Source organism: Juglans regia, chromosome 16 (assembly GCF_001411555.2).
Source record: "Juglans regia cultivar Chandler chromosome 16, Walnut 2.0, whole genome shotgun sequence".
Classification (NCBI taxonomy): Eukaryota; Viridiplantae; Streptophyta; class Magnoliopsida; order Fagales; family Juglandaceae; genus Juglans; species Juglans regia.
This window is the reverse complement of record NC_049916.1, coordinates 12,838,289-12,855,562: the sequence shown is the minus strand read 5'-3', so window position 1 is coordinate 12,855,562 and position 17,274 is coordinate 12,838,289. Positions and strand designations below refer to the sequence as shown.

At 38.2% G+C, this 17,274-nt stretch overlaps 1 protein-coding gene across 1 annotated transcript in view; it reads left to right on the top strand.

The window, feature by feature from the left end:
• The window catches only part of LOC108997261 (myosin-1-like), a 43,392-nt gene extending 33,490 nt beyond the window's left edge, over nt 1-9,902 (top strand). The window contains exons 23-24 of the mRNA XM_018973453.2: nt 8,427-8,494; nt 8,934-9,902. Of these exons, the coding sequence (XP_018828998.1) occupies nt 8,427-8,494; nt 8,934-9,587 (722 nt within the window). The 3' untranslated portion in view covers nt 9,588-9,902. The remainder of the gene's footprint in view (nt 1-8,426; nt 8,495-8,933) is intronic.
• The last annotated feature ends 7,372 nt before the right edge of the window (nt 9,903-17,274 follow it).

Genomic DNA, 17,274 nt, shown 5'->3' with positions numbered 1-17,274 from the left:
GAACCTTTGAAATAATCTTATAGACACTACTAACCAAACTTATTGGACGAAAATCCTCAATACTCGAAGCCCCATGTTTCTTGGGAATGAGCGCAATAAAAGTCGCATTAAGTGATTTTTCAAACTTTTGAAAAGTGTGAAATTCATTGAACACCCGCAAGACATCACCTTTCAACACATTCCAACAAGTTTGGAAGAAACCCATTGAGAAACCATCCGGACCCGGCGCTTTGTCCTTAGCCATACTAGAGATGACCTTGAAAATCTCATCTTCTTCAAAAGGTGTCTCCAAGACACTCACAAGTTGTGGATCAATTTCCTCAAACGATAAGTCATCAAGCTTCGGCCTCCAAGTTACCGATTTGGTAAGAAGAGTCTCATAATAATGTGCAATATGACTTTCTAGTTCAGCGGAAGAGGATAGCACCTGAGTACCTGAATGGAGTGACTCAATCGCATTAATATGTTGATGAGAAGTAGCCACTTTGTGAAAGAACTTCGTACACCTATCACCCTCTTTCAACTAAAGGGCTTTGGAGTTTTGGCGCCAAGATGTCTCCTCTGACAACAAAACTCTTTCCAACACTGCCACAATCGTGGCTTTCCTCAATAACTCCTCCTCAAAGGCCCCTCCCAATAATTCCTTACCCTCTAACTCTTGCAATTTCTCCAACAAAGTGGACTTTTGATTGTCAGTGTGACCAAAAACTTCCAAGTTCCACTTATTCAGATCTTGTTTTAGTGCCTTCAACTTACCTGCAAGAATGAAACTCGGAGTACCACTAAATTGGTATGATGCCCACCAAGTACTTACCAACTCTACAAACCTGTTCACTTTAAGCCACATATTCTCAAACTTGAAATACCGGTGACCCCCGTGAATGCCTCCATAATCTAAGAGAATGCGAAAATGGTCTGAGCTGACTGGAGCTAACCTTTTCTGACTTACTTCTGGATAGTGGGCTTCCCATAACGGTGAGACAAGGAATCTATCCAATTTCGACCAAGCACGACCGTTAGACCATGTGTACTCACCACCTACCAAGGGAAGGTCCATAAGGTCCATATCAAAGATGAACTCAGAGAATTCCGCCATGGCTAGAGTGTGCCGATGATGTCCCGATTGTTCACTAGAAAAACGAGTAATGTTAAAATCACCCTCCATACACCACGACACATCCCATAAAGAGTATATTCCCGCCAACTCCTCCCACAACTTTCGCCTATCTCTATTCATGTTGGGACCATAGGACCTTGCAAAAGCCTAATCCCACCCATCGCTCACATTTTTTGAATAACATCGAAACTGAAAACTCACCAACACACTCCTCAATCGTCTCAACCACTCTTTTATCCCACATTAATAACACTCCACCTGATGCTCCCCGAGAGGCCAAATAGGACCAACCCACATACGAACATCCCCATAAACTACGCACAAATCTTCTATCAATCAAACCCAACTTTGTTTCTTGCAAACATATCACATCACCTTTCCACAACCTCATGAAGACGTTTATTGCTATCATTGAGACCTGTACATTCCATGATACAATCTTAGACTTCATTAAAACTTAACTTTCCCCTCCCTTTCGGTCCAACCCTTCCGCTACTCCCATCCTTAATATCATAATTGATGGAGCATGTTAAATGTTTAAGTTCCCTGTCTTGTTTTGTAGTTGATTTCGAACTACTAGCTTCAATAGCCACAAGAAGGGCCATAAATTGATCCTCATAACCTCCAAAAGAGACCCCAAAGATATTTTGTAACTCCTCTACCTTTTTAAAAATCCAATTCGACGAGCAACTCCCATAATCTGAACTGGGAGGGAGTGTACACAGAGGACTGAGAGCCCCCTCCTCACCAACACTGTTATTGGGAATCTAAAGCAGTTCCGAGCCACCCAAACTATTTGGTTCACCACTTGAAACCATATTTTTTAGAGGAATGCCATCCCCATAAATTATCCCACCAAGAACACTCAATTCCATTGGTGAGGAACCAAACGGATATTCAGACTGCACCTGCTCAGCCTCACCCCGAAATGAAATCCCACTTTCCAGCGAAACAGATTGCACCTGCACAGCCTCAGATCCTTCGACCACCACGCACGGATCAGAATGCCCATTCTCCACTAACATCCCTATTGACGAGGACGCGAAAGCATTTCTCAAACTCTCCTGCACTAACGGCTCCACCGAAATCTCCCCTTCTTCTAAATCCTCCCGTCGGAGCACCTGTATCATGGTCGACGGAGGTCGTCGGCAGTTTCTGTGCCGGTAGGGTTGCCGGTAAGATGCATATCGGCGCCACAGGAGCTTGACGCAGGTCCTGGTCCGATATCTCGGACCCGAAAGCCTGCCCCAAAACATCTGTTGCCACTGCCCTCCAGGCCTTCTTTGGGCCTGAGGCCTGACCCATACGATGGCCTAACACAAGACCCGTAGAACAAGGCCCACCACTCTTACGGCCCACGAAATCCTTCAGTTTAAGAAACTGATTTCGTCTAACACGATGCCCACTTTTTCCTCCAAGCCAACTAACATCCTCAATACACTTTCCTCATTTAACCCCAACAGTCTGCTGTCTTCTCCACCATACCTGTGCATATCCTCAAAACTGATTGTGCCTGGCACCACGTCTCTCACAGCACAAGGCGGTACCTTCTTCAGCACCTCACTGTACGACCTTGCACCTCCTGCCCATGACGATGGGGCACCTCCCTCTCCTCTGTTCTTCTTTGCAAAAACTGCCTGGGATGTGCTCGAAACAGAGGATGAAAACAGCTCCATTAAAGTATCTCCAAAGTTTCTCCACCCCTCCCCCTTCCTCCTTTCCGGAATCACAAGCAAACCTCTCCTCTTATCGCGACCAAATTCTGAGAGGGAGATGAAACTGCCATTGAGATTATGCCCCTTCCTCACTATTAACATAGTGTCTCCTTTTCTACGAGTTCTCAAAAACTCATGAGAGCCCAGTGTTACTGCACATTCCTTCACCATAGAACCCAGCCAACCCAGTGTTTCAAAATCTACTGAAATGTATTTCACTACACGGCGACTACTTTCTATAATCCTCCACCACCTTGCTTTCTTCTTTCTGAACTCAAAAAGCTTCTGGTCAATGAACACCTCATTACACAACCCCATCTGAACCAACCCACAATCAATACAACCTTAAAGTTTCCGTGATACGCTAATCCCCTCAAGAAGGAAAAGCCATTAATGAATCACTACCAGCAGTAAGGAAAAAGCCACAACGAAAACTGAAACTGTACGGAGAGAAAATAAGGGCAGCAGAACACCTCATTATCACTTATCGCTAGGGTTTTCCTCATCTTCTCTTCAGCACTAACTCTTGCTTCTTCCACACTATCAATTGCTTGCAGCTCTTCCATAAAGTAATTTATTTATTTATTTGATAAGTAAGAAAATTTTATTCATCGAATGAAATAGGCGAAGCCCATGTACACATGAAGTATACAAAAGAAACGCCTAATTACATTCTAGGATCATGAAAAGAAAACAAAAACTCATGAACAATCCCTCCATTAAGTACACCTAATATCAAAGGAATTTATTTGATATTCTACATTGCCAAAATTATGTTCATACCAAAATAACTTTTAGTTTATAAGTATGTTCATACCAAAATAATCCAATGAAGAATTCTACATTTTTTTTTGTAGAGAAGAGGGACGGTACACCCAATTTTATTGATAGCCCTCACTTTTGGTGGAGGAATACCATGTACAATAGAAAGCTTGGGGGTCACAAAAATCCCAAAACTACGGCTTTAAAAAAGTAAACTATCTAAATGTAAAAAACTACAAGTTCATATTTACAAACATCAATCAGGTATTATAGATTGTATACAGCTTAGAAAACTATATGAAACAAAATGTATTTAATGTCTAAAGTGAGGGAAGCACATGTAATCCATCCTAAACTCACCCAATGCAGCCTTAGGAAGTTGGAAGCTAGGAAATAAGTTTCTGAAATACCTGCAGCCCCTATTTAGCCAAAACCCCTGAGTTATTTTCTCTATGTGATCCCATATGCTATGGTACTTCTAAGGAGGATAATTAGAATTTGTAAACCATTGTACAATAACTGCTAAATCTGTTTCAAAAACCACTCCCAATAGACCAAATCGTAGACGATATAATAAACCCTGTCTAAAAGCCATGTGTTAGTGCCCAAAAACCAAATTACTTGTATCAGATCTGAGAATGCCTCCACACCCTATCTTCCCAGGCGTATTATAAGCAGAACCATCTATATTAAATTTAAGCATCCCAGAAGATGGGTGCTGCCGACTGAGTAAAATAGACATTTTAACCATCACTCGTATGAAATTTAAACCCAAAGTTTGCAAGGATAGATTTGCATCAAAAGGTAAAACCTTGGGTGGTTTTATCAACATATTCAACTCAGATATCTATCGACAGACCTTGTGAATAACTACATCAGCCATTGTTTCCTTTTTATTGTGATAATGATCATTTCTAGCTATCCAAATCTCCCACAAAATGAGCATAAGGGATAGATGCTAGAATTGACAGTTGGTCCTTTCTTCTTGATGCCAGCGCCATCTTGATAATATCTGGTATTGATCATAAGAATAGGCAAAAGCCAGAAAATTTTACAGTGAACTTCCCTTCCTTGGAGTGATGCCAGAAAATCTTGTTATCAACTTCCCTCTTCATGCGAGTGGAATATATGAGATCTTAAAACTCCGATAGTGCCGATTTCCCAATCATGTGCGTTTCTTAAGAAAGTGACGTTCCATTGAGGAGCACCATTTGAGTGTCCTGTCGCCACACCATATGTCATGCGAAGATTTGATTTTGAATTCGTCACCCACCTCAAACCAAGTATTTCTAAAGTATGCAACCCATCCTCTTCTTATGTGCTTGCAAAGCCCCACCCTGTATGGCCCACTTACCTCATTTGAACACCAACCTTCTCATGCTTCAATATACTTTGATTCTATTATATTTCTCCACAAGTTCCCCCGTTCTTGATTGTATCTCCACAACCATTTGCCCAACAAAGCCTTATTAAAAACTTGCAAATTCTTGATACCCTGACCTCATTCTGAGATGGGAGAGTATACTGTGCCCCATTTTACCAAATGAAAATTAAACTCATCATTCATATCCCCCTCCACGCGCACACACAAGAAATCTTGCTGAAGTTTCGCAATGCTTTGGGCCACCTTGGTAGGAAGCGGGAATAGTGATAAGAAATAAGTCGGCAAGTTGGATAGAGTACTTTTAATTAAAGTTATCCTACCACCCTTGGATAGGTACATCATCTTCCAACTAGCCAGTTTCCGTTCTATTTTCTTTAATACATCATCCCAAATTGATTTCGACTTGAATGGTGCACTCAAGGGGAGGCCAAATATTTCATCAGCAAATGAGATTTCTTGCATCCCAAGATGGAAGTCATACTGTCCTTGTTAGTAACATCTCCCACCGGAACTACTTTTGATTTGGTCAAGTTCACCTTCAATCCCAAAGTAGCTTCAAAGCAAAGAAGAAAGGCCCTCAAAGCATGAATATGATCATTTTTGGCCCCACAAATATTAGTGTGTCGTCGACAAATAGTAGGTGAGATATACTTTCCTCCCCCGCTGAAAATCCACAAAGGAAACTGGTCTTCACAAAACTCCTAATATCATCTTGCTAAATGTTTCCATTACAAAAACAAATAGTAGCAGAGAAAGAGGATCTCCTTGTCTTAAACCCCATGAGCTTTAAAGGAATCTCATGGGGGTTCCATTCACCAAGATAGAGAAACAAGCAATTGAGATGCAATGAATAATCCATGAACATCATTTTGAACCAAAGTCGCATCGGAGCATGTAAAGCAAAAGCTCCAATTGACCTGGTCATAAGCTTTTTCCATGTCTAGTTTGCACAAAAGTCTTGGCTCTCCTGACTTGAGTCTACTATCCAAACAATTCATTTGTGATAAGTGCCAAGTCAAAAATTTGCCTACCTCTAACAAAGGCATGTTGAGACTTGGATATTAGCTTCTCCATCGCCAAGCTCAATCTATTTGCCAACACCTTCGACATGATCTTGTACATCCCACTCACCAAGCTAATGAGTAATCTTTTACTCTCACCACACTGGGTTTTTTTTTGGGAATGAGAGCAATAAAAGTTCCATTGAGTCTTTTTCAAACCTTCCATTTTAATGAAATTCATGAAAGACGCTCATAATGTTGTCTTTGATCACTTTCCAACAAGTTGGAAAAAAAAGCCATAGAGAAACCGACTGAACCTTTAGATTTGTCACCCACCATACTTTTTACTGCTTTTCGGATCTCCATCTCTTTGAAGGGTCGCTTAAACCCTACTAGTTCTTGCTACTCGAAAGCATCAAATGTAAGTCCTTCTAATTTCAGCTTCCAAGAAAATTCTTCGAAAGCAATTGCTCATAGTACTTTACAATATGGCTCGTGATTGTTTATTGATTTGAAGTGGCCTTCCCATTCACCAACAATGTCTCGATGGTATTGTTCCTTGTATGTGAATTTGCCACCTGGTGGAAACATTTGGTACATTTGTCCCTCTCTTTCAACCACAAAGCTCTTGATTTGTGTTTCCAAGATATTTCCTCCAATAATGAAACTCTTTCAAGTTCTGTAGACACTTGGGCTTTACGAGCTCTCTCCTCTTCGGATAGTTCCCTAACCTCCTCCACACCCTCCAATCCCTCCCTTGAGTTCTTCAAACAGAGTATGCTTTTGGCCTCCACATTGCCAAACACCTGCTCATTCCAAGCCTTTAGGTCTTTTTTTGAAGCCTTCAATTTGCTTTCCATGACATAGCTTGGGTGTCTCTGAAATTGGTATGAAGACCACCACTGTCAGACTCTCTTAATGAATCCCTCTGATTTCAGCCACATATTTTCAAACTAAAGTACCTTGGGCCTCCAGGATTACCTCCTTGTCCAGGATTACCTCCACACTCAAGGAGGATGGGAAAATGGTTGGAGCAAAGCCTGGATAGTCTCTTCTATATAAGGTTTTGGTGGTGTGCTTCCCATTCAGGTGATACCAAGAATCGATCGAGCCTTGACCAAGGGGGTGTTCTTGGTTGTTCGACCAAGTGTCGGAGCCACCTGCAAGAGGAAGACCAAGTGTAGGACCAAGTGTTCGACCAAGTTTGAGAATTCTACCATTGCCGAATTGAGACTAGAGCCACCCAATCTCTCACTCAGAAACATTGTTATGTTGAAGTTACCATCAATACACCAAGGTAGGTCCCATATGCTGTTTACACCAGCCAGCTCATCCCATGATAACTCTCTTGCATGGTCTATATTAGGACAATAAACACCTGCAATGGCCCATTGGAATCCATCCACAACCTTCTTGAATGAACAAGCTACCATTAAGGCCCCCACACAATCTTCCATCTTCTCCACCACCCTTTGATCCCACATCACTAAGATGCCTCCCGAGGCTCCATTGGATGGCAAGTGAAGCCACCCCACTTGACTACATCCCCACAAACTTCTAACTGTATTTAATGTGACGAGTTTTAATTTCGTTTCTTGTAAACATACAATGTCTACTTTCCATTTCCGAAGCTGGTTTCTGATTTTGAGGCACTTTTAATCTCATTCAGTCACATTACGTTCCACGAAATGATTTTTGGCTTCATAAAACTACATCCGTTGCCCTTCCCTTCGATCTTGCACAGCCCGAACATCTCTCTCAAGCTTTGTAATTAACTGTCCAGTTGAGTCTTTTTAGTTCTCTTGCTCTTTTCTTTGCTGAATTGAACTCATTTTCTGAGTTTGTTTGACCAGACTCTATGGCTGTAAGAAGAGCCATAAATTGGTCCTCGAAGCCATAACTGATCGCATTTACATAGATAACCTATGTTTTGGGCTTTTCCTTTTATGATATAAACTTTGTTTATGTTAAATCAAGGACCTGTGCTTTTAAACCCCACAAAAACATGAAATTAATCTATAACGCTTCCATTGAAAAATTTAGAAAAATAGAAGTACAAAAACTTACATTTATACCTCCGCATGCTCTGACTTCATCGGGGTTGGAGATGCAGGCCCGAGCAAGGAAGAATCTACCCTGCTGCATGGGTGTGTTTCAGTAATGCAATCCATTTTACGTTCTCAATCATGGTGATAGCGTTCTTATTAGAGAAGTATCTAATGGGTTCAATTTAGGTAGTTAATCTGGTCTAAGTTGGTTGGGAGTACCTTATTATATTCGAAATTAATAACTGTAGCGGAGTCTGCTCTACTGTGTTTGTCAATTCAATTGAAAGTTGAACCCCGTTTTAGCCTCTACTGGCTTGAGTTGTGGCTTCTAAATTTCAACTGCCATATATATTCAATATTACCATAAGATTATTCATGCTTTTGTTGATCATGTGGCAGTTATTCGTGGCTGGCTGGTCAGAAGATGCTCAAGAGATTCAGGATTACCAAAATCGGGGGGGATGAAGGTACTCCTTACTCATTGACTCTCTTCTCTTTCTGAACTATATTTATAACTTCTCTGCTCTAGTGGACCGGTTTGCCAGAATTAGAATCATTACTCTTTTTTTCCCTGACAAAACAAAAAATCACTGGACACTGTATTTGCCATTCTTTATCTCCCTTTATGCTACCAAGTTGTTCCCCAAAGGAAATACTTGATAGTAAGATCCCATTTATATGGATCAATTTTTGATCCCTATGAAAGAAAATCACATGGAATCAATTTTTGATGGTGATCCCATTTATACTTGATACTCTCCGCATAAAATTGTTTGCTAATCTTGTATGGACAGCTTGGCTCTTGATGGTGTTCTAGTTTAATATAAGACTTTGCATGAAATGCTTTTTGGAGTACCCCATGTTTTTTTCTTAATTCAAGAGTTTACAAGTATGAATCCGAAACAGGATAACGAGTCAGATGAGGTGCTGGTGAAGTCTTCTTTCCTTGCTGAATTGCAGCGTCGAGTTCTTAAGGCCGAGGCTGCTCTAAGAGAAAAAGAAGAGGAGAATGACATCCTTCACCAGCGTCTCCAACAGTATGAGAGTCGGTGGTCTGAATATGAGTTGAAAATGAAATCCATGGAAGAAGTGTGGCAGAAGCAAATGAGATCCCTACAATCTAGCATCTCCATTGCAAAGAGGAGCCTAGTCATTGATGATTCTGGAAGAAACTCCGATGCGTCTGTAAATGCAAGTGATGACAGAGACTACAGCTCGGAAATGGGTAGTAATCATAAGCAAGTTGAGAGCAATGGGCTGAGGCCAATGAGTGCCAGTTTAAGTGTAATAAGCCGGTTGTCTGAAGAATTTGATCAGAGGAGTCAAGTATTTGGTGATGATGCCAAGTTCTTGGTGGAGGTAAAATCTGGTCAAGTCGATGCAAATTTGAATCCAGACCGGGAGCTTAGGAGGTTGAAGCAGATGTTTGAAGCTTGGAAGAAGGATTATGGAGCAAGACTAAGGGAGACAAAGGTAATTTTGCATAAGCTTGGAAATGAAGATGGCACTGTCTTGAAAAGAAAGTGGTGGGGAAGAAGAAACAGCTCAAGGATGAGTTAGATGGGTTAGAGTTAATCTCAATACTTTTTGGGTCCTTTTCTGTTTTCCTTCTTTGGAAATCGTGATGGTAATGTTAACAACGTGAGAAGTGTGGAAGAGAAGGAAAAGCTCAATGGTAATCTTAATTTTTGTGTAAAGGGTTTTCTTGTCTCCTCGTCTTTTGGCAGCTCTTTTATATTTATGATTGTGAGCTGTTGAATACCGAGATTGTGAAGAGCATTGGTGTTACCAACAATTTGGCACCACACACAGCCTGCCTTAGTAATTAGATCATGTATATCAAATTGAATATAGTTCCAAGGTATTTTAATGAAATACGAATTGTCTGGCCATATAATTGCAACTTGCATTTTACAATGTAGGTCGTGAAATATCTCACTTTATCCTAATAGCCTAATTATTTATTTACAGCCCCAAGGGCAAAACTTAGTAATGGATGAGAGAAGTAAAACATACCAAATTAAGGGAAAGCATATTAGGGTTGGGCCTTGCATCCGATGGAGTCGGAACCTCCAACTTCGACCTTCGACTCTAATTAGAGCTGGAAGTCATATTGGACTTCCATCAGGAGCCCACACTGACTCCAAGTACGAGCCCGACTCGATTCCAAAGCGTCAAAGCTGGAGTTGAAGTTGATATTTCGTAATGAGGTTGGAGCCCAACTAGGAGTTTCTCTTTTCTTAACAAGTTTTTTGACCTTGGTGTATCTCTTTTTTGTAACTCGATCTGTATTGTTTTTAGGCCTCATTTGTATTATATTTCAACATTTTTAATTTCTTTTACCAAATACCAAATTATTACACAAAATAATCTAAATTCCTCAAAGACATACACAATTCATTAGTCCATAACCATCGAAGATATTCTAACTTATTACACCCACTAACACACTATTTATGGTTGAATATAACAAATGATCAAATGGACCATTTGACAATAGACCATTTAGACCATTTGCCTGCTATCAGACTCCAACAACAAATCAACTTGACAACTTTGACTAACCTCCACATAGCCCACAACTAGACTGTAAATCACTAAACCACTAAACAGTCCACAATCAAACGACAATCCACCACATAGTCACTGTACACAACCAAGTAAAAAAAAACTACGAAAGTATCATAATTAAGCAATTTAAAGTTAAACTACCACAACTAGTAACTCTATAAGATAGGTCATCTTCACTTTCCCAAGTTAAAAAAAAAAAAAAAAAAAAAACCCAATTAGAGAATACACCACCAATGAACTCCGATAAGCATCCAACACACGATCTTGATGCTAAATACCAACTTGGAGGCAACTGTAGTGAAGGAATGACAAACACATCCTAGGCTACTTGGGAAAGGACTAAAAATTTGGTGGAATGAACCTTCTGCTAAATTAAGATATTAAATATATCGCTTGGTGCCTCAACACCTCTATAAAATATCATTTAATATCATATTTACACTTCATGATATTCTCTGATGCTCAGATTAGATGATATCTTCGCATCAAAACTAATGATCTCAAGGTATGTGTGTCATCTAATGAAGTAGGTTTGGTTGCTCCACCAACACTTGGGGGGCTCATAAAGCTCCGATGGCTTCTCAAAGTATAAATTGTCAGTACAATATAAAATAATTCCAAAAACAAAACACCTCACATTGTCCCAATTATGAAAGTTTGGCATTCTGAGCCATCTTCTCCCGGTATGTCCTCAAACAAGGTATGATAGAGTTGTCCATCTTCCTTTTCCATCCTCTAGAAGGCTCTCTAATATTTTTTCACCACATCCAACATAGTGTATGTCAAGTCCCATCTAGTATGAATGCCCAAAGATAACATACGATCACAAAGAATTTTTAGTTGCTCGACATACAACTTAAACTTGTCAAACCTTTGGGGGGAAGACTTGATGTACTTGACAATATTGTGGACCTTGATGATGAACTCATCAACTTCTTTCAAACCCTTGTTGACTAGGAGTTTGATAATGTGAGAAAAACACCTAACATGTATAAGTTAGTGATCACAAATTGTATCTTCATTGACCATTCGATTCCTCTTCAACCATTCAATTGTGGTGTCATTGACACTCAAATTGTTGATTGTGATGGTAAGAAATTTTGTAATCCCCCACTCGCTCATGCAATCATCCATTTCCTTCCAATACGTAATAGTGATCTTGAAATCATTAAAATGAGAGAATTCGTTTATGCATCGTCCAGTCATTGCCCGTAAAATGGGTTGTGAAACAATTTATCTTAAATTCTAAATTGAGATCCATGTATTAGTAGTAAAAGAAGCTCTTTATCCTCTCGGCATAAACATATCCTTCATATGGGCCTTCTCATTTGCTTGTGTCTTCAAACAATTTGGTATGGCTGTATACTATGAAGGCATGAAAAATTGAGACTCAAGATTTTCTATTAAATTATGAAATCATTTTTCTCAATTGGAAAGAGAATCTCATCAGATAAAATCATAGTTGCAATAAACTCGCTCACTCTCTTCTCACTGTATTGAGCGGTTGCTAGCCTCTTAGTTTTCGTACTATCTTCCATAGTCGTTGTTCACAACTCAATTTTTTTTGATCACTATTCACCAAGTCCTTACTAATCTTACGTTGCACACAACTGTTCAACTATGCATTCTCTCTCTATATGTGTGTGTGTGTGTGCGCGTGCGTGCAAGCGTGCCACAAACATAAAACCTCTAAACCCTAAAAATCAAACCCTAGGCTATTGTAACTAACATATGCTCATTTAATAAAATAAAGTAGAGAAATTGACTAATTGTGTAAGTTAGTAACTAAGTTTAGGAGTCTACCTATTGCTTGATTAGTTTGATGATTAAACTAGGGGTCTCAAGTCGGAGTAGCTGTTTGAATGATTTTATTGAGATTGAAGCTGCATGGCTACTTGAAGGCATCACGAGACTGACGACGAAAAGGAATATAGGGTGCATAGTTGCTTAGGCACGAAACTCAAGGGTGCGGTTAGGTGGGTAGCGACAAAAGCGAGAGGGGAAGGGAAGAGGGAAGTTGGGGCCGAAGGTTAGTGTGATGTGCTTAGATTCAACTTGTGATCAACTGGAATCTGAAGCGTCGAGACATGCAACATAAGGTTACCTGCCCCCGTTCATGAAAAATAAAGATGCAATGCACCTAGCATGCATATAATAATATATAATATTTGGAGCGGATACCTTTTTTTTTCTTTGAGCAATACTATCTACCAGATAAGATATATCCCAAATGTCCAAACATATTTCATAATCTTAAGATAACAGACGTTTCAAAAGTTACAGTGTATGTCCAAAAGATCTGTAACATCATGAGTACTGGAGATAACGCTCCTTAAGTACTTACAAAGACTAATATAACTACATCAAGCAGCTTGCGCAACTCGGCCAAAGTAGTCAAAAGCTTATCGATAAAATGGAACATTGAAGCAATGAGCTTCGAGTTGTTGCATTGCTGCCTAGTTGACCTCCTCTAGTCAACCCTCTGTCGCATCTCCTGATCCTGACACATGATCTACTATTCCAGAGAAATGGTAGTTAGGACTACTAAGTGAGATTTGATTATAATCTCAGCAAGTTAAAAATTAACTTAAATTGACAGTATAAGGATGCATGCATAATAATGAAAGTATAAATGCTAACGTGAATATGAATAAACGTGACGTGACTTGGCAGATAGTATGACATGTGCTGACATAACTTGACTTAACTGAATTGACATGAACTGAACTGTACATGAAATAACGTGACATGAAAACTGAACATGAAACTGAGACTTGAAGATGAACTTGCACATGAACTGAACATGAACTTAGAATCTTGTTTATATATAACTGATTAATTAAACATGTATATATAACTGATTAATTAAACATGAATTGTAGATGCTACATAGGTCCCCTTGAGCTGCGTGGCCCTGTCAATACCGCATCACATCACAGGTACCTGCACCAATTGTGAGTACAATAACATACGCATCACACCACTAGTATCTGCACCTTCTCTCAATACGTAATGTACGCATCTCATAACAGGTATCTTGAGTATGTATAACATGAACGTGAACTGTGGTTGACACCATTGATGTTGCTGCTTGACTTCGCTCTGACGACTAGTTACTTAGGCCCCATTCAAGCCTATTGACAGTATTTTATCAACCCAGAGAAGTTCACACTAGTTTAAACACTCAAGCATGAACAATGGAGTTCTATTAGGATATTATCCTATTCTAGCACTTGGGGTCTTGACAAATGCAAAAGACTTGACTGACTTGGAAATACTATTTTCGCGACATACTCTATACTCGAGACATGACGTGATATGAAATGAAACGACAGATAACATAGCTTGACAAGGTGTGACGTGTACATGAGAATAGTGATTTGAGATAACGATGCGTAATAAATAAATATGGCATAATCGTGACTAGCAATAGTTAAGCATGACACAACGTGGCATAACGTGCAATAGATAATATGTATGGTAAGTAAATCATAGCATGACCTAACGTAATTTGTAAATATGCATAAATAACATAAATAATGGTTTCTCTTACCACTATACACATATAGATACCCTGAAAGTAAGTTAGAGGCTAACTTAACAGTGATTATAGCGTGACATAATAAAGCATGAAATAACAGGAACTGTAAAGAAATATTTATAAATTTTAGAAACTCCTCACTAACATACTTAGAAATAAAAAATCACTAGCTAATGGAAAAATGATCATTTTACCTCACTATATGTGAGAAATGACTATTTTGCCCATAATTTAAGGATTTTGTATCCTAACCAGTCCGGTATAGACGAAATTTTTCGTTTCGGCCGTCCGGCCGGTACAGGTACTATATCTGTCCCGTACCGGCCGGTACCGTCCATTCCGGATTAAATTTCGGCCTGTACCGGCCTATATTTCGGCCGGTACCGGACGATATTTCGGCCAGGATTTTTTTTTTTTTTCATTTTTTCAAACTACAAACTTATTTTTTAACTCCTAATTCACACTAGACTATTTATAATTTATATATATATATGTATTTATATATAATTTATTTATATATAGACTATTATTTTAGAATATAATTTATATATATATTTATATATATAATTTATTTATATATCGATTATCCCGAAACGTTATCCCGAAACGCTATCCCGAAACGGTATCGGTACCGAAATATTTCGTTCCAGCGCCTTGACCGGTACGACGTCCAGTACGGTATTCAAAACATTGATCCTAATTCCAACACTCACCAAAATTTACATTCCTGATGAAAATCTTGTCCTAAATCCAAATATCTAATTAGAAAAATTTAAAATACAACATAACGATAAGAACCAAGCATAGGCCGAAACATACAAATGTTAAAATCTTTGATTCTTGTTATAATTCTTTCAAACTCTAACTTTCAAACTAAAACTGAATCATGCAACATACAAAAACCACAACCTATACTTTAATATCATGTTAGGACATTAAAAAAACACATATCATAAATATCACAATTTCCTTCATGTTGAAATATCAAGTTTTTTGACTACAAAGAATAACTCTTGATGTTCTTGGTCTATCCTTTTTCATATCAACTCCAAGAGCTTCAAAATTTTTAAAACATACTCTGGACATGTTCATAAATCAATCCTAACGATTACCATGCTTGAAAAAATTAATTAAAAACCACAAAAGTAACAAAATATCATCCAACATAATCCGTTTGCACATTTACTCCAAAATCGAGTACTACATATTTTGATTTTTGACCAAACCAATAGATTTGGATTTTTCATGAATTAAATCATCAAGAAAAAACATAATATGCTTTATATTCAAATCCTGAAATTTATGTAAGTATTAAATTCAAGATGACATGAAAAAAATTGCATACAAACACAACCCAATTCGTGAACCTCAAGTTTGTGTACCAACCAGACCTTAGCATGCATAAAAATTAGTTTTCTCAAGATCACAACCATAAATCTTCAAAATAACATTCTAACATAGATCAAAATTTTAAGAGCAACATTTGTGAATATCAAAACCATAGGAGCATGCTTCCATAACAAACGATCCAAGCTTTCTCAAAATAGAAACTATTTTTACATCTCCAGTTTACAACTTTTCTAGATTCATACAAAACTCCTACTAAAAAATTTCAACATGTAACAAATCCATATGAAACTTGCATGTTAACATGATAAATTTAAATCATAAAAAGATCGGACCAATATCCTGCCAAGAACTTCATAAAAAATATCAAAGAAGCACACACTATACAGATTATCGTCCAGTAAGACATTTGCATGCTTAGATAGACTTTTCACCAATCAAATGCCCACAAAAAATCACATAAAATATATCAGTGGAAACTATACCTTAAAGAGGAACAACTTATATGTAGAGAGTTTTGTGAGAACTAATTGAGTTGAATTCCTGCATATTTTATACATCTAGAACCAATATATTTCAATTATTTCATGACATTATTATTGGTTTCAGATAAAAAAATGATTAAGAGGTATAAATCCAAGTTGTGATTTAAATTGATTGACAGCATGATTTATGCTTAATTTTATAACTTGTGATTTAATTGGGTAATATTTCTTCACATGCACAACACATCTTTGTTATTTTATTCTTTCTTTTAATTTTTTTTTTCGATTCCTACTTTTCATATAGGCCAAGAAATGCACTGATGTAAAGGGGGAGAAAAAGAAAAGCTCACGCCGCTAGAACCAAAACGCACGCACGTAGAAGGAAGAAAAACCCACGCACGTGGGTTGGAAGAATAACTCACATATGAAAAATGCACGTGGGCCGGAACCAAAAAGGTGGCACTCGAAAAGAAAAAAAGGGAACTCACGTGGAAACAAAAAAAGTGGAACTGACGCACATGAAATAAAGGAGATGAACGACTCTGGGAAAAAAAACACGTAGATGGAAGGGAAAAAAAGAGGTTGCACCGCCAGCTTGAAGAGCTCCTCGATGGGTCCAAACCACCGTTGTCCAACCTTCCTTCACCGTCTGCCGTCTCTATCTCCAACCATCTTGCTTGCTCTTCCCATTCCTTAACTTTCTATTTAGTTTTAGTTTGAATCTTATCGTGTATTTTTGAGATTTTTAGCTTAGAATCATTCGATTTTGGGTATTCTATTCCATGCTTGTTTGACTTTGATGTTAGTTGTTTTCTATGCTCCTTTAAGCTTCCGTTTGATAGGTATTACAATTGTTATGGATTGATTTTGAGAATTTTGTGATCTGAATACAGAGATGAATCCTAGAATATTGATTTAGGGCTTTTCAATTTCCAGCTCGTATTTTATTAATTATTTTCTAATCTAGCTTAGTTCTTAGCTTACTTTTATTAATCTCTTAGTTCTATTAGACATTAGATTGATTAAGTATTAATTAGAGATTAATTAATTTCAGTTTTGGTAATTAATTTTTTGTTAATTAAGACTTTTTAGCTTAGTTTCCTAATTGTTTAATTTCAATTTGTTAGATTTAGTTGTTAATTTTGAGTCTTGCAGTTAGTTTGGCAATTTTCATTTCTTAGTAGGTGGGTAATTTAGATTGAACTTTTTGTTTTGCCTCATTAGTTGATTAGTGCTAGATTAGTTAGCTTGCTTTTCAATTTGATGTTTAATTAGTTTCGGATTTAATGTTTAATGTGCTATT